We start from the raw sequence: 26,001 nt of genomic DNA, 5'->3' as shown, positions 1-26,001 counted from the left end.
CAAATAATACATTTCTGTCACTTTTGATGAATTTAATGTTTCTGGTGTAATAACACATTAAAAAGAATAAAATCTTACAAACATATATCAAATTTTAAATTGAGCTGTACATGACCTATGTTGTGTGTGTAGATACAGTCCCAGAGCGCAGTGCACTGATGGAGAGTGTGTATCCCCGGCTGTATCTACACTGCAAGCAGAGAGGATATGATTTCAGGATGATAGACCTGCGTTCAGGAGCCGGAGATCCTTGTTTAGGACAGTCACGATTTGGCAGAGATGCACATCGAGACACTTAGATGTTGTCAGGAGACTGAGGGCCAACTTTTATTGTAGGTTTAATTGCGCACAGTCTGTTTACTCGTGAGCAAAAGATTTTAGTGTTTTTATCAATATTTAAGCCACTTTTTCCCTAGGTGTTCACCGGACAAAAGCACGAGATACGGTCACTGCCGAATACCGTTGCCCAAGCAGATTTTGAAGCTATTTTAAAAATTTGTGGAGAGAAGCAAGAAGAAGCTGTCCAGGAGGCAGTCAGACATGGCAGACGAGTCCCAGCTCAGTATTGACACCGGCGACAGCGGGAGTTTTACCCTGAGAAGGAGCCTTCGCAAGCTCTGCCGCCTTGAGCGAGAACTCCATCTCCAGCACTTCCACGTCAGAAGGAGACAGATACAGCTGGCCAGGAGCTGGATGGACTACGACCAGGACTTGACTCTCTTGCAGACATGGTATAAGCTGGATAAAAACACAATTCCCGCCGTTTACCGTTTACTTACGGTTAGGTAAGTGCACACTAACGTAAATATGCATATCATTTAAAAGCATTTTTAAAACTTTCTACTTTCAGAATACACCCTACTGAGGAAAGTGCCACGCTTAAGTTTTGACGCGAATGAAAGCTAGGCTGTGAGGGATAGGAGGACTGCGTCTAAGCAAAACAGTAAAACTGAATGTGAACGGCACAAGCTACCGAGCGTATCAGTATCCGTCAACTACTTGTTAGACGAGTTGAAAATAATAGATAATTGATGCCATTGTTACTGAGCTTTTCATATTCAGCTCTCTTTGTTCGGTCTCCATGGCAGAGTAGATGTAGTGATTTCCATGGCAGACACAATACAACTTGAATGGTTGCAGCTGTTAGGTTTTAGAGTCGTTAGATTTGGAGTCTAGCTGGAACGCGTTCCTTTGGCTTCTTAAAGAAATGGTTCACGCAAATATCGCTCTCATGTAATTTCTGTATAACCTACATTCTTCTGTAAAATATAAAATAAGATAGTTTTCAGTTTTTGTTTACATAACAAAATGTGTGTTCTGTGTATATACATATATATATATATATATATATATATATATATATATATATATATATATATATATATATATATATATATATATATATATATATATATATATATATATATAGCATATATTTTTACATGTATTTTTACAATGTTTACATGTATATATTTACTGTATATTTAAAGAAATTTTGTAATTTGTAATATATTTAATATATAAAGTAACATTTTTCTTAAATATACACATACATGTATGTGTATAATAAATATACCCAGGAACACACATATTATGTAAACAAAACTTGTTATTTTGAATGTGATTATTTGTAATACAACACAGCACTAATTTATAAAGAGCTTCATACAGATTTTGTCAACGCGCAGCTTTACAGTATTAAAGAGGAAAAACGGTGTGTCGAAAAAAGTAAACAACACATTTTCATCAATGCGTTGTCCAGTGCCTGTGCAAACAATTTGGCAATATTGCAAGAAATTAAGTGTCTTTTGTTTTTCATTCAGAGGCTTTTTTGTTTGTTTCAGATTAGCACACATCACCCTGACTACCTCAGTCGGGATGGGCATCGTGAGGAAACTGGGAAGGAAGGCGTGGCGCTCTTCCTGTGTGAAGCTGTGGAACGTCCTGTGGAGATCTGGCCCCGAGGCCATCGGAGAAGAAGCCACCTGCCATCTGCTTAAAACAGGCATGGGTTTTTCAGTCGCAAAGAAGCTTGTGTCAATCACAGACGTAGAATATATGAGCACTTGACTTACTTGGAGGCCTTGTTAAATCACAAAGCCCAAATGTGTATGTTTTAGTGTTGGACTGGGAAGTGGAACAGGGTCTTGGAGGAAAGCAGCCTCCAGAGGAGTACAGTCACTGCTATAAGAGGATCATCACTGACCTGCTGTACAATCTGAAAAATGAATACGCACCACAGTTTATAGACTTGCACAAAGGAAGATCTGAAATCAATCAAACGTTGCATCAAGCTCAGCAGCGCTTTATACGCAACATTCACCTCAAGGTCGGTATCTCTTTTTCTAGATATCTCAAGTTTACCACAGTACTGTTCAAATATCTAAATAACATTTAATCTAAATCTTAAATCATTAAATACTTCTATTAATCAAAGATGAGGTAACGGATCAATATGATGCTAAATGCATTATATATATATATTGTATAAACAATATTATGAACAATTAAATGAAATGCTTTTATAGTGTTAGAAAAACTCTATTTCAAATACAGTAAATGCTGTTTTTGATTTTCCTATTCATCAAAGAATAATTATCACAGTTTCTACAAAAATATTAGGCAGAAAGAGTTTTCAGCATTGATTATAATAAATGTGTCTTGAGCACCAAACCAGCCTATTAGAATGAGAATTCAGCTTTGCATCTCAGGAATAAATGACATTATCCTCTCAGAGATAATATCATGGTTGTACTGCATAATCGTTCGGCCTTATGTAAATCTCAGTGCGCATTGAGTATTGTTGAAAGGATTCATTAAATCTTGCATTTGAATTGTTTTTAAGCTGAGACACACTAACATCCATGAGACAAACGTCAGCTGGGGAAGGAAGGGTCTGAGTGCCAAACACAACAGATCTCATCAGTTTTATGTGGAACGGCTCTGCTCACACGTCCAGCGCACGCTCACTGCATCCCTCAACAAGTAAGACGACACATTCGCCCTACTGTTCTTCATCTCACTTCATCACTGTCTGTCAAGTTCTCCTCAAAATGTTGCTTCAGACTAATGCAGGTACGTCAGGCTAAAGGCTCCTTCGACATGCAGAGGAAGGAGGTTTCCAGACTCCGAGTGGAAGAAGAGATTCACCGTCATGTCAGATTTGGGAAAACACTGTGAGTCACCGACTCTTTTATTTGACTGGTTTAAATTGATTATAAAGGTTCTTTCTGTTTCCTTGTTAGAGCACAGGGCTATGCATTCAGGCAGGACTTTCTGATGGAAATGAAGCATGCACTCGAAGCATCTGCGTCTTCCCAGAATGCCTTGCTATTACTGGGGGAACCGGGCTCTGGAAAGAGCACGATACTTGCCAAACTGGCACAACTCATACCTAGCTGGATACCTGGGTAGGCTAACAAAGGAAACATAAATACATTTTAAAGAAATCTCTTGCGTTTATTTAATTTAAAAAAATGGTAATTTACAATATATTTTCTAATATATTTCTACGATGCAAAACCTCTAGTCTTCAGTGTCACATGACCATTCAGAATTTTTGGTGCTTACTCTGTAATTTTGTGTTTAATTCTCAGGAATGCCAAAGTGCTGATGTGTTTTGTAGGCCTGACGTCCGACAGCAGAAACGTACGTCTTCTCCTCCAGACCCTGTGTCTGCAGTTAGCCAACATCTATAACCTCAAAACAGAGATGTCTGAGGTACATAAACACTTTTTTAAGACCAATCAAATATTCATGAGGTCTTTTACACCGCATTGGATACACGATATTGTGAGATTACTTGACTGTCTCACAGATAGTGTTGCACTATGAAATACAGTATGTTTTTTCCTCACAGTCACTATCAGAGTTGTCTAGTGAGCTGTGCTCATTGTTGGGCCTGGTGACAGAAGACCGTCCCTTGACCCTGCTGCTGGATGGTCTGGATAATCTGAGCGAGGAACATGAGGCTGACCTTTCCTGGCTTAGTGACGCTTTACTGCCAAACGTCTTCACTGTCCTGTCTGCTAGCACGCAGTCTAAATGTGCTCGTATTCTACAGGTAAGCATTTATACTGCTATTCAAAACTTTATGTTTATTACGATTTTTTTTTACAAAGTGTTTTAAGCTCACTAATGCTGCATTTAAAAAAATACAGTAAACTTGTGAAATATTTCAAAAGTTTAAAATAACGGTTTTCTCTTTCATTATGTTTTAAAATGTAATTCATTCCGCAAACGGAATTTTTAGCATCATTACTCTAGTCTTAAGTGTCACATGATCCTCTACAAATCATTCTGATTGGCCAATTTGGCACTCAAAAACATTTGTTGTTAAAATTGTTTTGCTGCATAATATTTTATTTTTTTGAAAACTGTAATATATGGTTTTTAGGATTCTTTGAGAAATAGAAAGTGAAAAGGAACAGCAATTATTAAAAAAAATCTTTTGTAAAATGGCTTTGTCAATAAATACATTTTTTTGTAACACTAGTATTGTCTTTTGTAACATAATTAATGTCTTTGCTGTCACTATCAATTTAATGGGTCCTTGATGAATAAAACTTTTAAATTCTTTCAAAAACTAAGACAAACAAAAAACACTAAATCCCACATTTTGATTGGTTGTATAGTTCTGAATAAGGCCTATCTGGTGCACTTATATACTGTGATACACCAACATTGAATTGAATTGAATATTCTTTTAAATATGTTATTTTCTCTTATTTTTATTGAAAAAGATAATGTATAATAGTAAAGATAATGATCTGGGGATCAATGATGGTCATTAAGATTTTATTCATGCTTACTAATGCTGCATTTTTAAAAGAAAAAATACAGTAAACCTGTGAAATATCTCATACAGTTTAAAATAACAATTTTTTCTTTCATTATGTTTTAAAATGTAATTTATTCCTGTATTGGCAAACCTGAATTTTCAGCATCATTGCTCTAGTCTCAAGTGTCACATGACCCTCCACAAATAAAAAAAAAATAAAATAATATTTTCTAATAAAATATTTTTATTTAAAATATTATTTAGTTTCATTTTACAATGTTAAAAAATACAAATATAGTGAAGATAGTGATTAGAGCAATAATTGTTTTTAAGGGGGTTGTTTTTTCATCTTTTTCAGTCCCAAATTAAAGTCACGGTCCTGTCCCTGCCAGCCCTTAACCGTGAGGACGTCACATCAGGACTGGTGTCAAGACTAGCATCAGATTTTCGCCAGCTGACTGAAAACCAGTGGAACCTTTTATTCCAATCCTGTCTATCCTGTCCGTCCCCTCTCTACCTCAATCTAGTCTATGCTGAGACCAGGAAATGGAGTTCCTTCACACCGAAAGAGAGTCTCAACACCCCTATGGATCCGAATAAACTCTTCGTGAGCATCCTTGTTAGTTTGGAGCGAGAGCATGGGCCGTGTTTGGTACGTCGTACGGCTTTGCTCGTATCACTGTCCTGTTCTGGTGTGACTGAGGAGGAGCTCTTGGTGCTTCTGGGGCGTGATGATCATGTCACACGTGAGATGGCGGCTTTGCATCATCAGACGATTCCCGTTTCTGAATACTCTCCAGTGCCTTATGCGTTTGTGGCGCGACTGCTGCACGGTCTGAAGGGTTACGTCAAAGAAGGGGAAAGTGACGGCACTTGGGTGCTGCGCTGGACTCATGCGGAGTTCACCCACGTCGCCCTGCAGCGATACGCACCAACAGGAGACTCAGTAAAAGCTGTACATGCGGACTTTGCAGATTACTTTAATGGGAATGTCCCAAATAGCCAGGTTTTTCAGCCACTAGCCTGGATGAGGAAGGAGAAGGGAAGGAGGTGCTATGAATTTAATTTGCGCAGGCTGCACTGTTTGCCGTATCATTACATCCACTCCGAGCAGATAATTCCTTTACTCACACAGTGTCTGTTTAACTATGAGTTCCTGCTGCATAAACTGTGGGGTCTGTCCATCTTTCATGTTGAGGAGGACCTTAAAGCTGCCATCATACCAGAGAAGTATGAATACGGGCTCGGCAAACAAGTTTGTTTTTGCAGGAATAGCTGTTTGATTTTTATGGAGATAAACTTGCCTAAAACTTAGAAATAATGTGCCACATATATATATATATATATATATATATATATATATATATATATATATATACATACATACATGCACACACATATATATATATATATATATATATATATATATATATATATATATATATATATATATATATATATATATATATATATATATATATATATATATATATATATATATATATATTTATTTATTTTTATTTTTTATTTTTATTTTTTAATTGTTTAAAGTTTGTAACTCCCATCATAATTATTGACTTTAAATTATATTTACATTAATCATTATTATTGACTTTTTATTGACTTTATTATAAAAAATTTATATCCCCATATAATCCCCATAATATCAAAAAAATTTTTAAATGTATTTATGAAAGAAAATATGTTTGCACAGTATAAATATACATAAATAAATACATTTAAAAATACTTTTTTGACATTATAGGTATTTCAGAAATTGTTCACCTCAAAATAAATTATGTCACTATTTACTCACCCTCATTTTAAACCTGTATAACTTTATTTCTTATGAGGAGTTTAAAAAAGATTATTTATTCTTTTACACAATGGAAGTTGGTGATAATCAAAAAAATCAACTTTTATCAACTTCCCTACATTGTTAAATTTATATGAAGTATCAGAAAATGCTGAAACAGTGTATCCTGTGTGTTTGTGCTGTTATTGTGTGTGTGTTTGCTACAGAGAGCTTCTGGATGTCAAGGTGTTGGGTCAGGTTTTGTGTCTTTCTCACTCTGTGCTATTAAATGATCCATGCCAGCTGGCCTCTCAACTGTTGGGCCGTTTGGAGCGGATAATTTCCCAAGATAAACCTGTTGCTTTAGGTACATATGCAAACACACACTCTCTCTCACACACACACACACACACACACACACACACATACACATATATATATATATATATATATATATATATATATATATATATATATATATCAAATGTGAAGTCATGTGTTATGTGTTGTGTTTTTTCAGGTGACCCAAGACAGTACACTTTTCTGCATGATCTGATGGCACAGTGCAAGAGCTCTTCTTTACCAGTTCTTGTGCCCTCCTACACCTGCCTGTTTCCTCCAGGCGGACTTGTACACACACTCCTGTCAGGTACACATGTTCAATTTCAATTCGAATTCTACCGAGAGCTCAGTTTCCCGACATTATCATTGAGTCAATGATTTTGGCTTAATGTGTGTCCACCTTCTGATTCTTAGAATGGTAAATAATGAATTTTAAGTGGCATGTGAAGTCATACATCACGCATTGTTCTCAGTAGCACTGGTCAGATTGCAGCCTTGAAGCCTTGGGTTTATTTGGAAATTTCCTAGGGGGTTTTAGAAAGATGGTTTCAGATTTGTGAGTAACATTACGTGTCACTCATTATGGGTCAACATTACGTGAAGACGCATAAAATACAAACATAAAATCATAGCTCGTGATTACATTTTGAATTGACAGCACAGTTTAAAAATAAAAAGATAAGTTACCGGCTGAATACTACAGCGGTTGTCTGATCAATTATAGTTCATTTGACAAGCACATGAACTCACATCCTGGTACTTTACACAAAAAGTGGGTAATAGTTTGGCTTTTAGGTAACAACAAAAAACAGTGTTGTTAATGTTACCTAAAACTATTAAATTAGCTCAGTACTTCAAATAAAGCTGAAATTAAATATGATATATATTTTAGAAGATCATTTTAAAATTAAGAAATTAAAATGTAGCCATGGCAACTAATCAAATAAAATGTTTACTAAAATGATTACAGTACTAAAAGTAATAAAATTATTAAATCTAAAGCTGAAAAAAATAAAATAAAATAAATAAAGCTAAACAGAAATGAAAACAACACATACAGTTACTTATGCTAACTTATTTAACTTATTTTATTTTTATTTATTAATATATTTACTGGCATTGTCAAATGCATGGATTCCTGATACAGATTTTATGCATAGTGCCAACATTTTTGCTGACTTCCTGCAAGCAGAAGAAGGAAGTGAGTTCATGTGGTTTATGCGAATGATCTGTCACATGGAGAATACAGCTGTCTTGGTAGCAGGGGTTTCAAAATTCATGTTTGAGGATTGATGGTGTGGAATTTACTGTATGTTGCAGAACAAGAAGTCTGTTTAAGTTTTTTTTGACCACACCTTATTTTACAAAATATTGAAAGCATGCAGTCTTTCTAAAAAAAACCTCATAGAAAACTCCAAAGGGAACATATAGTGAATTAGACTTTCGATTTGGCCTACAGACTGACCTCACGAGTGAACAGCGCTACGACTTAAAGTGATTTATGACCAAAGTACTAACCTACTAAAATAGGATTCTTTATCATGTATTGGCCAAACGATCTCCTTAACATCCTGACTCATATTTAACTAGGTCATATGAGTGCTGTGACAGCTCTGGCTCATGGTCGGCATTGCATCATTTCCTGCTCCTGTGATGGAATGCTAAATCTGTGGCTTCTGGATGAGCAAACGAGACCCGTGAGGTCCTTACCGAGGGCTCGAGGACCTGCAGTGGACTGGGCCTCTGACTCGCTCACCCTCTGTCTGGATGACAGTGTGCTTGTGCTACAGATGGGCCACTGTCTCCAGGTGAGAGAGGTGGATTCTGGGAAGGTGCTGTACATGGAGAAGGATTCTCTGGATGTTCCTGTCGTCACAACTGCCTGTGATGGTCGGTTGCTGGTGGTTTTTTATGACGGAAGTCACCTGGTTAAGGTGAAACCTCAGGCAGATCGTTCTTCCTATATGTACTGTAAAAAAAAAGACCCTGTTACATCTACAATAAAAAAAGCATATTTTTGAATAACTTGTACATATAAATTTGTGCTGTGAAACGACTAATCTTTTGATTAAATCTAAATATTAATTTATTATGTATATATAAACATATACACATCTAGTATATTCATTTAATATATAAACTACATATTGTTTTATAAATGCATATATATAATTTATACTTGCATATGTATGTACTTATATTTACATGATAAATGTACACGTTACACACTCATCATATATATATATATATATATATATATATATATATATATATATATATATATATATATATATATATATATATATTTTTAGAGGCAATTAATTGAGATTAATCATTTGACAGCACTAATATAAATTATGAGTATGCAAATAAATATTAATGCTGTCAGACAATCAATCGCATTCAAAATAAACATTGCTTACATAACATATGAGTGTGTACATTTATGTAAATATAAATACACATACATGTATATATTTTTTTAAATATCTTGTTTATAAAATATATTAATATATAAGAAAATAAATATATACATGTAAATGTTTTAAATATATACTGTATGTGTGTGGATTTATATATACATAATAAATATACACAGTATTATATACACATATATTAAGATTGTACATATATAATATATTAAATATACATATATTAAAAATGTATTTTGGATGCGATTAATCGTGATTAATTATTTGACAGTACTACTAAATACTATGTAAACTATTCAAAAAACATTGACTACATAACATAAAATGTAACAAAAATGCTTTAAGGTGCATTACTAATAACAAAAACTATAAACTATATACATTGCACTCTTATCCTTTTCACAATAATTTCTAAAGTAATTTTAAGAGATTTTAACTTGCTAACTAATAAACATCAGTTCAATAGTATACTACTGTAAAATTACATATAATGCGATGTTCAACCATTTACAGCTTGTATGGTAACTAAACCAATTAACAGCCATTGACATTATAAAGAAATATGACCAGTGATCAGTTTGGTTGTAACTTCCTCTGTTTCTCTTTTATTCTGCTCTTAGGTGTTTGATCTTGTGGCGTCTTGTTCACTGCTGCGCTGTGTAAACCTCACCCTGGACTTCGAGCCCGTCCACAAAGATCAGTCCATCTTAGTGTCTCGCCACTCTTTCAAAGACTACGTTCTCTTGGCCTACAGGTTATTAGTACATTACAGCACACGTGCCCATTTAGACCGATTAATCAGCGCAGTATTTCGTTCTTAAATAACAAATGCGCTCTTCCGTAATAATGCAACGCGTATCCCATTTCCAGGCGCGTGTGAAAACAATGCCGCTGTTCTCAGACTGATTTACATTGTCTGGTCGCACAATATATTATTTAAGAGTAAAGTTTTCCCAGAAGCTGTTCGTCTTTCTCGTATTTAATTAAATGATTAAAAAGCATGGATTAATCGGGATAGATGATTGACAGGAGAAACGAACCTCCGCGCTTAATGTGATTAAGCTGGAAGCATCACGTGCATGCACATACACGCAATTGGGGTGACTAGTAATGTGAAACTGTCTGAGCTTGTTATTAAAATAACAGTAGTTATAAGAGCTATGGAAACATGAGCCATTCATATGAGGAATAACAGTCAGAATATGGCCCTTGTTATGTGACAGTTCCCTTTTTTTTTATCTCTCTCCCTAATGATTTCCCATGTCCTCTCTAGTCTCTGTCATGAGGAATCAAATACTTTGTGATAAAAGAGTTCATTGTACTGTGGAAATGTACTGTCAGAACCCCAAACTTCCTCCCCTGTCTCCTGAAACAAAGCTGCAGATGTTTTGTTTTTAAATACTTCAGCAGCTTTCCAGGCCACGGATACCTAACGAATGCGTTTCAACAAAATGCCCACATTTACCCATCAGCAACGTCTTTGAGAAGGATAGATGCTATTATTAAACATCCAAGGAAGTATGATAAGAGAAGTACATTGGAAAGTGTGTCTTTGTGCTGTTTACATTTGCATGTAGCACCTGCTGCTTTGCATGTCCTCCTAAAGATCCCAGTGTTAAGAAAGAGCAGCTGGAATGTATGTTTAACATCGTCCTTGATCATTTATATTTAAAGTTGTTTTTTGTGGCACAATATTCCATAGTGTAACAGAGGATGTTGTTAAAGGACGGGACAGTTAGTTAAGAGCTATTTTTGGCTTGACGCCAAACTTGCAACCTGTGAGTAATTAAAGTGCAGCACTGTTACTCAAGTCACATGCATAAAGATCATAAAAAGATATACAGTACACTGCTGTTAAAAAGTTTGCATCTAAAGTACGTTATTTACATTATATGTGTGTGTACTGTGTATAGTTATGTAAATATAAATACACCCATTTATAGCACATATTTTTACACACACGTCAATTAAAACTTTTTTTTTTATTAATCGCGATTAATCATTTGACAGCACTAATTAATACAAATTAAAAACATAGTTTCTTGTTTTGATGTATTGTAGAATGTTATTTATTCTAGTGATGGCAAAACTTAATTTTCAGCATCATTACTCCAGTCTTTATTTTGAGGAAAATATATATATTTTTAATTCTTTTAAAATCAGAAATGTCTTTTTAAAACAAATTAATGCATATTTGTTAAGCATTAACATCTTTAAAAAAAAATAAAAGAGTTTGGAAGATGCCTATTAAAAAACTACTTTACGACTGGTAAAAAATATTTTTAAAAACCGCCTTGCTTTTAATGCAATTTCTTGTATCTGTCTTGCTCCTCATTCGCAGGGATGGAGGAGAAGCAGCAATATTCAATGCTAAAAGCGGAGTTGTGTCGGTCACATTGAAAGCTCAGCACCCTGCAGCATCTATACAAGCTGTAGAGATCAGCTCTCAGTATTTACTGCTCTTCTGCAGGTAGTTTTAAAGAGTAATTCACCCAAAAGTGAAATGTACCATGATGCAACACTGAGCTTTTATAATCCATTATATATGATTCTTTGGTTTTTGCAGCTACCCCTATAAAAGACACGGTGAAATCATTCACATTGAACTGTTCAGCACAGCATCTTTCCAGTACCTGCGCTCTATCTTGGGTTGCAGTCAGGACTACGTTTCCCAGGTCACCATTGCAGGGGGAGGGTCCCACATTGTGGCCTTTTGTCCCACCCCTCACAGCACCACTACAGAAATTGTTATCTGGAACCTAGAGACTGAAGATCATAAACACATGGCACGGTTTCCTGGCCTGCTGGCTCACGGTTTGTCAATAAACCTGTTAAAGATTATTGTCTTCAGCACTCAACACCATTATGTCTCTTATATCAAAACAAACACAACGTTGTTTGAGTCCAGTCCCATTTATACATAATGTTAGCATTTGTTGTATTTTATACAGATAAATAAATATTGAAAAAAAATATAATTAAAATAACCAGTGTTATTTTAATATTGTTGATATACTACCATAGTGTCGTTTTAAACATCTACGTTGATCCAGTAATTTATATATATATTCGTTTTTGTTTAGTACTTCAAGTTAAATTAAAAGAAATATTGTATGACAGCTAGTTGTATTTTAATATATTGACGAATGTACTTTTTATGGTTTTAGTTTTAGATAACTGTAATAACCCTGACCCAGGCATGCAGTAAAAGGTTTTTTATTAATCGGCAAAAAATAAGAGACAAACAAACTTGAAAAAGAACACCTATGAGATGAAAATTCATTATCATTTAAATAACATCTAAAATCTAAATAACCTATCTATATATATATATATATATATATATATATATATATATATATATATATATATATATATATATATATATATATATATATATATTTATTTATTTAATTATATATATATATATATATATATATATATATATATATATATATATATATATATATATATTTATTTATTTAATTATATATATATATATATATATATATATATATATATATATATATTAATTTATATATTTATATTTATATTTATATTAATTAATTAATTTTAATTTTTTTACTCAGTAGCAGTATTTATAAGTATGTCTCAACGTGGTTCTTCTTCACTATATTGCAGGTGTGTGTTCTGATCTGCGGTACTGTGTGGGTTTCTGTCCCGGGGAGCGATGCTTGCGCATGTGGAACCTGGCATCCAGAATAAATGACCAAACACTCACATATAACGTGCACAAAGTACACAGCGACGGGACATCTGAGATTGTAACCATGCAGAGATATCCAAGGTACAAAGTCCACTGAACAACTGGCATACATATGGCCACTCTGTGCAGTTTATAACTGTAAACACAGCGAGTCTGCACGAGATGTTTTAGGACTGTTTAAAGCCGTTTTGTAACTATGTAACTATAATAGATAACTGTGTTATTATGCAATTCAAGTACATGAATCTAAATTTATTGTTTTTCGCATAGAAAATATGTCTATCAATGTGCACAAACAAAGCTTTTTTTGTGGAAAGCTGTAAAAATTCTCTCTGAATCAGGTACGTAGTGTGTCAAAGCACCCGTCCCGGGACTGTGAGAATCTGGAATGTGGCACGGACACGATTTAAGGGTCGTCCTGTGCAGGTGGAGCACGGCCTGTTCTCCTCTTCAGACATTGCTCTTGTACGAGACCTGAAAGTCTATATTCTGTCCGACCACGGCGCCGCCAATTTCACCGATACGCCTACATCTGTCTACCAGGTACTTCTGTTCACCACACAGACTGAAGGTATTAAAAGGGACCGATATTTATGCTGGTCTGAAACTCCTGTCCTGAGATCTGAAACATGACGTTTTCCTGTTGCGCTTTTTTTGTAGACATTGCTGGTGTACGACCTTCTTAAAAAGAGCTACGTTAAGAAACAGTCTGGACTGTTCATCGTGCCCTGTCCTCGACAGGACTATCGGCTCTTAGATGGTGAAATACTGCTGGGCCTTTCAGAAACACGGTAAGAACTCACTTCCTCATTCGGCAGAAACAGAAAATTACTGTATTGCTTAGTCTAGTTTGAGTAACATTCGTGAGGTTGCATGGATGTGGCACGATTTAGGGACCATCTGATATTGTGGGATCTGGACTCTGGCTACATTAAAGGGCGTATCAAGACGTCTTACAAAGAAACCCTACTCTCCAGCATGGACAGAGATTCCCAAATTATGTCCTCAAAAGAAAAGACAGGTATTAATATGTACTTGATAGTTGACTTTACCCACATAGATTTTTATAGCATATATCAAAAAAACAACAACAAACATCTAAACTTGTTACACAGGCCTAGTAATGCCATGGGACAGGCGCACCGAAACCCAAACGGCAAAAAGAAGGAGACAAGACCGTGAGGTGAAGAGGGAAAAAGATGAACAGCAGCGCCTCGACAGAGAGAAGTTCAACTCTATAGACCAGTATCTTCTCAGTGGTGATGAGCAGGTACAAAGGAAGTTGACCAATAAACAAAACCTGAATTCTGAAATAATAATCCATATACATGGTTGTCAAATGAACTTAAGTGCACTGCTTCAACCTGTATCTCTTGATCTCTCTCTCTCTCACTTGTCTCTGTTTATCACTTAGGTGGTCATCTGCTCATATTTTGCCCATCATCTCAACGTCTTCAGTGTGGTTTCTGAAGAGCATCTGCACACCCTGGAGGACCGCTGGTCCCATCTGAGCCTCCGTACTGCCGCGATCACTCACTCTGGGGGGTACTTGGTGGTTTCCAACTACAGCGAAGCCCAACATGCTCCATACCTCACCGTTTGGGATACACAGCAGGGAAAAGTATGCAAATCTGTTTAAATGTTTTGAGTTTTTTTCAGTCATGTTATATTTAATCAAAAAGAAGTGGGTACATTGCTCACCTCAGGCCCAACAGTTAAATCTTTACATTTAAAAAGTATTTGCTTTAAAATGTAATTTCTTTTCTTTATGTATTCAGTAAGATGAATGTTTCTTATATATGTAAAGGTGCGGAAGAGATTGAAAAATGAACCTGGAATCTGCTGCATAGCTATAAGCGATGATGCCTGCAGAGTGGTTTTCGCATTGCAGGATTCAACAAGTATATGCAACAAATATTTTATAAGTAAATATATAAGTTAATAATTATAAGTTTATATATATATAAACATACACACACACACACACACACACACACACACACACACATATATATATATATATATATATATATATATATATATATATATATATATATGTGTGTGTGTGTGTGTGTGTGTGTGTATATATATATATTATTTTTAAATTATTATTTATTTACTTATTTATTTATTTTATTTCTCATTTAAGTCTCATGTTCACTAAGGCTGTCTTTTATCTCATAATAAATAAATATTTCAATTTAAAATGTTTTTAATTTGAATAAAATGACAGTCAAAACTAAATCATTGCAGACTATATATATATATATATATATATATATATATATATATATATATATATATATTTTGTATATAGAGAGCATATTAAGAGCATTGTTGCACTTATCTAAAACCCAGGTTAAAAGTATGGGAGCCGTTCCAAGGAAACATAAACCATCTCTGGCTACGGAAGTTTAAATCTTAACTGGTCCAGCTTGCTCTTTATCACTGAAGGACAATCCAAGGCTATTTTATTATCAGGTACTGCAGACCTTTGCTCATACTTGTGTTGACATGTTCCAGATGATATCTGTTTAATCTAGGTCAAGAATAAGATTCAAACTTCTGTAATCTTTAGCATGGGATGTGACGGTGGATGTCTTAGAATAGGGACTTTGCATTTTCACAGCATGATTAATAATTTTTGTGGGATACTAAAATGAGATTTATTTATACGGGATGCATCTTTTGATCTATCTGTTAAACAGAAGCAGTGAGCATGTGGGACCTGGACAATGGTACGATGTTGTCTGTCTTTACTCCTGACTCCAAGATCCAGACTATCTCTCTGCATGGACCTGACAACAGCACACTGCTCTTGGGCTTTAGTGACATCTCTACTCTAATCTCCATGACCGTCAGCAAACAAGATGTACACACAAAGTCCATCACAGCTAACGGAAAAGATCTGTTTGGGGAATCCAGCAGTAGTGAAGATGAGGAAGATTAAGAAAAAAGCAAGAACTGATAGGAATTCAGAGATTCAGTCTGAATGGGAATAAAGTACTTTAAGATCTTTTACATTCACCTTGTATTGAAGGACTCAAGAGATAATATTATTTGTACGCTGGAAATGCGAAAGTATGTGACTTCTATCTTCAAGTCTAAGAAGAGAAAAGCGACGCATTACGATCAGCATTTCCAGTGCTCGTTTTTCCACATACTATGAATTTACCAGAACTTCCCCGCCTTACCCTGGGAGTCATGAGATCCAGAGGTTATGACAAAACAAATCTCAGCAAGCGTGTGCTTTCATGTTACGTGATTTCAATGCATTTTCGTAAAAAAAAAGTCATATATTCGTAGGCCCGTTTTAAGAGACCTAATTGCCTTTGTGAAAACTCTGACGTTTGGGTGTGTATTAAGACATGCTTAAACAGGCTCTACTTTAGTAAGTGTCATGCCTGGTGAGTCAAATTTTCACTTCCTGCATTTGTCACATGATAGATAAGCAAAATAACAACAACTTCCTGCTTAGATTAATTTATAAGGGGTTTTTAACAACTGCATTTATATTTTCAAAGCAAATAAAAATGAACCGATGCCATTCGTTGTCTTCTTTTTTCTATCTTTATTTTAAGGCTTTCTGTCTTTGTAGAAAAGTATGACGAAGAGAAGAGGTGTGAAATTAGCACATGACCCATCTTTTTTGGTTAAGCTTGCAGTGGCTGATTGTGGCTGTTGTCATATACCTGTAGGACACATAAATGCAATCTTTTGACATTGCAGAAGATGCGCTATTTGCAGTCTTTTATTCTGCATAACGTCCATTAAAACGAGGTAAAGGTTTGATTTCAACATGGCGGTCCAAGTAGCCCTTCTGTGAGAAATAAAACCTTTTGGGAATGTTTCTTCATTTCATATCGCATGACATGTAAACGTTTTAACGAATGGAGGAAATAGCAATACAACGGCTAATCTGTAAACATCTCGTAAACAAGATTATCAATGCATAGCCATCTGTTTCAAAATGGTTACCGCGATTAAAATTATCTCCTAAAAGCAGTTCCACTAAGAAATCCAACAGTGGCGGTGACAAAATACTAGCATCTGTTAATTTTCGCTTTCTAAAAACCTTAACTCGGTCACTGTATTGAATTTCTGGGACGCCGAGTGCCTCACCAGAGTCGTGATTGGACAAACGCTCAAAGCCAGTGAGGAAAGGTTGACCTTCCGTCGCTTTATCAGTGGTTTCGTTTCAGGCGAATAAGTGCAGTGCGTTTCAGCGACAGATACCTCCGCAGCTCTAGAGCTCCAGCGAGTTTTTTTTTGTGTGTGTCGGGCACATCGGAATAAGTGCGAAAATGAAATACGGATTATTATCGATCGCGTTCGTCATTGCTGCAACAGGTAAAGTAAATTATTTTACTGCGCTGCTTTGATTCGAAATATGCATTTGCCGTATGTGCGCCACTGATTAAATACCGTGTACTTTTACGTATCGTGGGAAATTGCACGGACCTCCTAAAACTTAAAAGATTAGTAAAGGATGATAGCCTATTACGTCCCTCAAAAAAGGTGCAAGCCAATATAAAACGGACTGATTTCGGCAATAAGGAAATGGTTGCGTTCCAACATAATTGTAGGCTATGAAATGTGATATTTAAAATTTGACCCGAGGTTTTACTCGCAAGAACGATTTTATTAAATAATAAAGTCCGGAAAGAGATGCATCGTTGGCCATACCTTACGGGAAATACCGTAGTTTCGATTTTATGCGTGACTTAAATAGAAAGCAATTAAGACAAAACGCTGGTAAAAACAACGCCAGTAAAACAAAGCTTAAGATCAATTTCGTATAAGGAGGATTAGATTTAACGTTACAGTAACACAGGCTACAGGAACACAAACACTTCCTTATTGCTGAAATCAGTCAGTTCTATTACACTTTAATGGACACATTAACATATAAATATTCTTATAGGTTCCTCAGAGTTCAGTGAAATGTAGTGTCTTTCAGAAAACTACTTTTATAGCCTATATAACTTTTTTTTAATTTACTCATACTCCTATTCGTGTTCAAAACGGACAAGTGCAGTTCACAAGTGCGCCTTTTCCCCCCCGGCGAACTGGCAACCTGCGAGACTTTCTCTAAACCAAGGAGAGCGTCAGTCACATTGTCAGCGCTTGCATTTCTTTTATGCGGCTAACCTAACGATCAGACATCACGTGAAATCGGCTGATGTGAATTATCACATTTCCCTGTTGGGAAATTTTGACGCTTGCACACTTGTGACGGCGCGCGAGGGAGGAAGTGAATGTATGTAAATAGCGCTCCATGTGCAGAACAGCTAGACTCTCTCTGCACGATGTCTATTTTCTTTCTTCTTCACCTGTTATTATCAACCATAATAATAAAAACTCTGCTTTTTTTCTAATTGAGTTTTTGTCAGATTTAGCTCCCACTTGGATGCACGTTTTCTTACATTCTCTTGTCTGCATCTTTCTCCTCAGCTCTCACCTCAGGTGATTGTAGTTCAGTTTATGCGTCCGCCAGTGCAACCCCAACATCTGCTCCCAGTATAAACACAACTACTCCCAGTCTGAACACAACTACTCCCAGTCTGAACACAACTACTCCCAGTCTGAACACGACGACTCACAACCCGAACACGACGACCCACAACCCGAACACGACGACCCACAACCCGAACACGACGACCACACAACCCGAACACGACTTAATTCTGCACCTACTACTACACGGTACCTTCGCCAACATCAGCCACCAACCTGACAATGGGGAAATACAATGTTAGCGATGATAAAGGCATATGCATTATGCTTGACACGGCAATCGCGATCCGTAAGCAACAGCCAGGTGAGATGTTTTGTGTTGCTCTTCATTCAAATGCGATTCAGCTTCTATCTAAATCACTAATACGTTTCACATCTGTTATTTTTCCATGTTTCGTATACATATTATAAGTATTTTTGTTTCTCTAGGTTAATGGCACGTACATTGTTCAGCCGAGCAAAACTCATGCCACCGGAGAATGTTTACCGGATGTGTCCATCTTTCTCCATTTTGACGAAGGTGATATTACCTTCAGATTTAAGAAAGTAAGTCTCTTTATGGATTTTAAAAAAATAGTTTATTCTAGACAGTCTTTTCATGTACGAAGAAACGCTATCAAAATCTTTATCAATTATGTGTTTCACGTGTGGCAAGTAGCAACAATTTACACTTTTTAAAATCTAGAAAATAGTTTTAGCATTGCAGTAAGTGTGCATCCGGCTAGTGGAAAAAGACATGCATCTTTCAATACAACCTGAATTTGTGTGGTCTGAAAAACGGAACTCTGAAGCACTTTAGGAGGAAGTATAAAAGACTTATTTTTTTTCTGTCGGATATAATAATGTCTATTCCTCATTAGGTAACAGATTTGTTCATTATTTTGTTGAATACCTTGTTGTGACTTATTGATTTTTTTTTATTTTATTATATTTTCACATATGTATTTGTTTTAAAAAATTGTGTGATGCATTATGGTTCTTTTTCAGTTGTGTTCATGTATTTTTGGGTCATCGTTGTAATAAACGTTTTTTTTTTTTTCTAGAATGAGTCAACGAAAAGGTCTATGTCGATTATGTTCAATACGATTTAACTTACGCTTTCACGCCAAACGGTAAATATGCTGTCATGTACAAGTGCCATTTTCCTTGTAAAACACCCACAACAAAGCATATCTTTAGATTTCTGCAGTTTATTCCTGAGATTTTTTTCTATTGATATTTTAACTGCAATGAGTTCTGTATCCTTATTAACTTATTGGTTAATTGAAATATCTACTGAAATCTACTGAGCAAGACAAATTTCCTGCTTCATAATCTTTTAAAATGACATAAAAAGCCAAGCATCAATAAAACAAACACTAGGCCATGCAGCTCAACCAGTTTAGCAACAATAAATGTGACGCTCTGCCAAGAAAGAATAAGGAAGTATTAGTTAGATTTTTACTTACAGTAAATATCATCCTTTCATTTTTAATTCAAAAACAATAACTTTATGACATTTGCAGGACTTTTTCACAAGTTTTTTTTGTTGTGTAAATGAATTATGTGAATTATTTTTATCACAATTACATTCGTGGAATTAAAAACAGCAGGAGACTTGGTTAATGGTTAATCATTTTGTGCGCATCCATGCCAACACTGATCTAATTATTTTTCTTTTGTCAAAGTGTTAAGCAATTTCACAGGGCTGAACAGGTCTCTTCAGTTGTTTTCTGTGGATGTGGGTCACTCTACTCCTGTAAGGATGAGACAGTGGACATGGGGAACGGTGTGAGTCTGGATCTGACCCAGTTCAGAATTCAGGCCTTAGAAATTAAAAACAACGTATTCGGACCGCGTAAGTATAAAGTGATGACGCTTCATTATCTTAAACCAATCCATCCTTGTAAACAACAGTAACAGCCCATGCACTGTTTACCTTATGTCCTAGATACTTCATAAAGCTTGTTTACAAAGATCGTAGCAAAGGTGCCATGGCAATGCAAAAAGCTGGTTAGACCAGCTGTATAACAAATGGTACTAAGGAGATACCTGCCTGTTATAAAGTCCAAAGGCCACCTATTAACTAAAGTTATTCTCAAACCTTCTCACTTATTCTCAGCATGTTTTATTTTTACTTTTTAAATTAAAGTCTGCTATTTTTTTAATTGAACTCTTTATTTATTATTATTTAATATTGACACGATTTGTTAGCTTTAAAAGCTATGTAAAAAATAAATATATATATATATATATATATATATATATATATATATATATATATATATATATTTTCAACACAACCCGAAAATGAGCAGTTGATACCGACCACCTATTTTAAAAAGTATTGTATACATCTGCAAATATTGCAATTTAAGGGTGGAAAACACTGTACAGCTTATGCCACATTTTGCAGTCTGGACTACATCCACCATGCTGTCTCTATCGTGCCATATTAAAAATTGTCCTTTGCATCGTGAAAACCTTCAATCTTCATCAAATTCATTGTGCTCTGTTTTGTGCAACAGCTGATCTATGCAAGGCGGATCAACCTGACTACCGCGTTCCCATCGCCGTGGGCATAATCCTCATCATCCTCATCATCATTGTAGTCGTCGCTTACCTCATCAGCAGAAAACGGAGGACCGATGGGTACCAGACACTATAGAGGCATATAAGTGGGGATCTACGAGAACACCAGCAATTCCAGTTTACAGGAATCTTAATGCTGTTATGCATGTTTTAAGTGAATGTTACTTATGTATGATAAACATGGATGGCCTAGGATCTGTCCTAACATTGTTACTATGCAGGGACAATATGCCACATCCTAACGCAGTTGCCATCACAATTTCTAGATCACTATAAGATCATAATAGAATCAGACAAACAACTGGATTATTACATGCCTTATTTGGCTTGCATTCGTATACTAATGACCAAAGAACCTAACCTAATACTGACATTACAGAAAGATACTGTTGATCCGCCTTAATTGTAAGTGCGCTTTTCTAAGTGCCCTTCACGCCTAATGCATTTTCTGTGATATAGGCTGATAAGCCGTTGTTAATCTGAAATGTACAGTGCATCATTCTTTCCTAAGGGGCCTTAAAACCTATAAAAGGGTATTCAGTTGCTTACATTGTGTAATTAATAATAGAAAGGATTTTAAATGCAGTTGCATCCTAGTATTCGCTTCTGTTGTGCATTTTTTCTTTTTTTTTTTTTACCTGAGTTTTAATGTACCTTATTGTGATCTGAAGCTGCATTTATGCACTGAATATTAGGAGCAATGTGTAATTTTGGTTACAAATAAAAAAATTAAAAAAAATGTTCAAAAGTCAGCGATTGTTTTACATTTAATATGCAGCATTAAAGAGAACACATAGTAAACACGGCATTATCATGGGGACATGTTTAAATTAGGTTCTGCTTAGTTTCACCTTGCACAGTGCTGTTGTGTTACGTGGAAAGCAGTTCACCTGCATTAAATAAATTACCTTTTTGTTTTGCATGACTCCTGATAAGAGAAGCACTATTTTATGTTGGTGTTAGAAACGATGCAAAAGCACAATAGCAAAGGATTTTAGAAGACACTTTTTAATTGATTTCACCTATCAATAAATACCCGTGAAATGTATCAGTAAACACATTTTTAAGCCATTTATCATCTTATTATTTATTCTGAAGAATTGCTTACATATGTGAACATGCTTGTTGCTAGAAGCCACATTGTGTGACAGTGGGACTGACAAAGGTCATCTGTGCATGCAGCCACTTTCAACCTCATTTTGCAAGTTACGAATCGCTGATCTTGCCTATATGTTAAAAAAAATGAAGTGTTGTCACGTGTTGTGAAATTTATTTAGATTTTGAAGTTTAGTGTAGAACAAAAGTCAGCAAACTAGTATGGTAGGACTGGCAGGAAATGTGAAACCAGCGCAGCAGTGGACATAGAGTAAAGAAAAACATTTGACATTTGTCAAAAATAAAGACAAATTAAAAACAGCTACGCCTTCTTTGCCTCATCTGATTCACACTATCAATATGCACACCTTAAATGTGTTAAATTCTCGTTCAATAACCTTATATAATATTTTCTGTACGTAATGTAAAAAATAGAGGATAAACACACTGCAAAAGACGCCTGTGTTTTCGAGTTCAGCCTTTCCAGATGTAATGTGATCTCGAAAGACTGCTCCAGATGGGAAAAGGGCGTGCGCTTTCCGAAAAACCTCGTAACGGACCCTTTTCAGGGATTTTGGCCGCCATACAATAGCGCTTGTTTTGAACACGTGCACTGAAGGCCAGCAGAAGGAAATGCTCGCTAAGGAATCTCACAAATAATGTGCATTTTATCAACTGGTGTTTGTACTGACCGAGTAGGAACCGGTGCAGAACTTCTGACGATGTTTCAAACGCACAGACGAAGCTGAAACCGAGAAGACACGAGGTTTGCGGCGATGTTCCGGCGGTTGCCGCGCGCCCAAGCGCGAGCGACCCGGCCGAGGCGGGGACCTTACTGAAAGTTTCTTTCCGGAGGAACCCACATCTTAAACACAAATACCTCGAGGCAGAACCCAAGATTTTAGGGGTACACCTGAAGTTGATGTTCAAGGGGAACGCAATAGTCTCAAACGCATCTAGGGCTGAGGGATTTTGTTTTGTTTTGCTTTGCTTCTTCGCTGTTTGCAGATTGCCGTTTTATTTAGTACTAGCTGAATCGAGTAATAGCGTAATGCTGGCGTTTTCATCTGTTGTAAGTGACAATTTTGAATATGCTTAAACTGTACAATTTGGTAATTGCTTCACTGGTTAACATTATATATATATATATATATATATATATATATATATATATATATATATATATATATATATATATATATATTTAATTAGTATATAATATTTATTTATTTTATATTTAAAGGTGATAATTTCTTATAGTAAACGTTACAGCATTTCAGCTTTTTAATTTTAAATTTTTACTTTAAACCATCCTTCAGTATGATTTATTTACTACTGTTTCCTTTAAACAGGGCATTATTTCTGGCAGTTTGGCCATAGCAGCACAGAAGCTTCACTTGCCAACAGTAAGATTTTAAGTAATCATCTGTGATCGAAAAACGATGAATTATTATTAAAAGCATGTACCATCTTTTGTGCTAGTCATGCACTATATGCAGAATGTATTGAGCGTATTTCCTACTCTGAATTTATCACTAAAGACGCTTTAGAAATAAGTATTCCTGAGTGTGATTTTGTCGTTTTATTCTTCAACAGCTTAAGGCTTGTTTGGGAATGCAGGTGGTCACATGTATGGCATATATCTTCTGTCTTCTGGGAACATTAACTGAGCTATATTTATACACCGTTTGCTTCTGGCATCACATCAAGATGAAACATGGAAACACATGTATACAATTGGAGGTAAGCAAACTATTTTAAATAGAACATTTTATGTTATTAATGTCATTGTACGCTGTTAACATGCAAATCACTAGACTGTATATATAGGTATATACATTGATATTGGCACCTCCATTAATATTGGCACCCTTGGTAAATATCAACTAAAGATGTTACAGATCTGTCAAATGTGATGTCAAATGAAACTAAAAAAGAGATTTTTGGCAGCAAACCCACCAGATGGGTTTAGTACAAACAGGGATAAAAGTATACTGTTGGATCTTTAATGTTGTTGGTCTGTTTTTTTACAGGAGGTCATGGACATCTCCTTCTGATGCATGGTATTATGGATTCTATCAAATACCAACAGATAAAAGATCTAAAGCTGACTGCCTCTGTTAGAAATGTTTTGATGGACCATGGTTGGATTTTCCATTGGGACAATAATCCAAAACAATCCAAAATCAACACAAAAATGGGTATCCCAGTCCTGTAGAAAATGACTAAGATGGCTCTTCATTGCTTTAGTTTGAATTTTGTGATTTTTTTTTTAATGAAAGATCAAAAGGATTAAAAATGCTGATTTATTTTCATAGCTGCCTATATTATGTACACAGTAGTGAGCAGTCAGTTCTTCAATTTCATGTAATGAAAAATGGTCCCTGTCCACTGTCTACAATGTGAACACCTGAACTGTGACATGAAGCAATGATAAATCTTGTTTGATAAATTATGTTTAGATCAGTTGGATGGCTAGGTATATTGCCTGTTATATTGTTTGCTTGGGAAAGAGATGGCAGCAGAGAAGTTGACAGATGTTTTGGAATGCTATGAGTAATATTCTGGGAAACCTTGGGATAATTACCATCTACCTAAAGATTGTTGCAGACCCTTTCAGTAGTGTTTCCTTGAGGCAGTGGCTATTTCAGCTGGATATGGCATCCTGACACCCCGCAAAAACTGTTTAGGAATGGTTTGTGAAACACAAAGAGTTCAAGGCGTTTTCCAATTGAGCATTTATGGGATGTACTCAACCAACAAATCCAATCCATGCCAATGTCTTTTTGGCAGACACCAATGAATCAGAACTGGTTTAGCACCACAAGGGAGAATTATAGATTATTGTATGCTTTTAATGTTGTGTCTGATCAGTGTATATTTATGGATTGTTTGCCCTCTTTTTTTACAGAAGGGATATGCTGTACTGTGTTTCTTAGATGAGCTCACAGATGTGACTCAGATTGTCCTCTCCCTCACAATAGCTGCATACTGCTGCAAGGCGATTCCTTGCTGCTCTTCCGGATCTAATGTGGTAAGCAATGTTCATTTTATAGACCATGCACAGTTCTCGAATGTAAACGGTTTCTATTTTTTAGCCCATCATCGTTATGGCGCCAACCACGGATACGCAATGAAAGGGAGAGTGTGTGCACCTTAAGGCTAATAATACTAATATAACTCGATCTTAGAACACATTATGAGATACTAATACATTATACCATAGTCAAGCTTATCACTGATATAGTTTTATTCAAGTATTTTGAGAGCATTAAAACATCTAATCTTTAGTCCTACCAAATATGCAGACTGTATACCTATTTCTGAATTAACAGGAATAATGTATATTTGCAATATGAATTAATATTTTAATCAGCTTTACAATACAGCACATAAAACTTATACTGTATGTTTTCCGATTCATGTACTGAATTCACTGGTGTATGGACAGTGTCAATACTTAAATGAAAGGTTATTAAAATTGAATAAACAAAAGTCTTTTTTTACTCGCCTCCAAACCCATTTCTTTCATCCATGGAAGAATGAAGAATGCTGGGAACCCAAGTAAATTGGAACCCACTGACTTCTATTGTACAACGTAGACCAAAAAACAGCTTGGAACAATGTTGTAAAAGTGTATGACACTTAACATAATAGGGTTGTGCATTATTTTGATGTGGAATATTGCTTTAAGCCAATGGGGAAAACATTAACAGCAATGCTATTACTGTATCAGCGGTGA

General features: G+C 35.6%; 2 protein-coding genes, 1 long non-coding RNA gene and 1 pseudogene across 3 annotated transcripts; all 4 read left to right on the top strand.

Moving 5' to 3' along the window:
* Positions 1-540: 540 nt before the first annotated feature.
* On the top strand, positions 541-15,439 carry LOC122347917 (NACHT domain- and WD repeat-containing protein 1). The gene is made up of 23 exons (XM_043243171.1): positions 541-785; positions 1,845-2,005; positions 2,082-2,329; positions 2,846-2,985; positions 3,066-3,176; positions 3,246-3,410; positions 3,597-3,720; positions 3,860-4,063; positions 5,139-6,010; positions 6,803-6,942; positions 7,096-7,224; positions 8,508-8,851; positions 9,970-10,103; positions 11,691-11,819; positions 11,916-12,163; positions 12,992-13,157; positions 13,418-13,619; positions 13,737-13,867; positions 13,970-14,097; positions 14,192-14,346; positions 14,491-14,697; positions 14,884-14,977; positions 15,435-15,439. The coding sequence occupies exons 1-23, from the start codon at positions 541-543 to the stop codon at positions 15,437-15,439; spliced, it is 4,482 nt and encodes a 1,493-aa protein (XP_043099106.1).
* A 28-nt stretch (positions 15,440-15,467) lies between these two features.
* LOC122349413 lies at positions 15,468-16,623 on the top strand. The gene is made up of 2 exons (XR_006251449.1): positions 15,468-15,557; positions 15,785-16,623. It is a non-coding gene; the product is annotated as an uncharacterized LOC122349413 (long non-coding RNA).
* A 637-nt stretch (positions 16,624-17,260) lies between these two features.
* On the top strand, positions 17,261-21,412 carry LOC122347916 (annotated as a pseudogene).
* Positions 21,413-22,481: 1,069 nt separating this feature from the next.
* Positions 22,482-25,967, top strand: LOC122347915. The gene is made up of 6 exons (XM_043243170.1): positions 22,482-22,502; positions 22,999-23,331; positions 23,612-23,665; positions 23,856-24,002; positions 24,722-24,738; positions 25,068-25,967. The coding sequence occupies exons 1-6, from the start codon at positions 22,482-22,484 to the stop codon at positions 25,417-25,419; spliced, it is 924 nt and encodes a 307-aa protein (XP_043099105.1). The 3' UTR covers positions 25,420-25,967.
* The last annotated feature ends 34 nt before the right edge of the window (positions 25,968-26,001 follow it).

Source organism: Puntigrus tetrazona, chromosome 7 (assembly GCF_018831695.1).
Source record: "Puntigrus tetrazona isolate hp1 chromosome 7, ASM1883169v1, whole genome shotgun sequence".
Lineage (NCBI taxonomy): Eukaryota > Metazoa > Chordata > Actinopteri > Cypriniformes > Cyprinidae > Puntigrus > Puntigrus tetrazona.
Note: the sequence above shows the minus strand (reverse complement) of the source record. Positions and strands in the feature narration are given on the sequence as shown.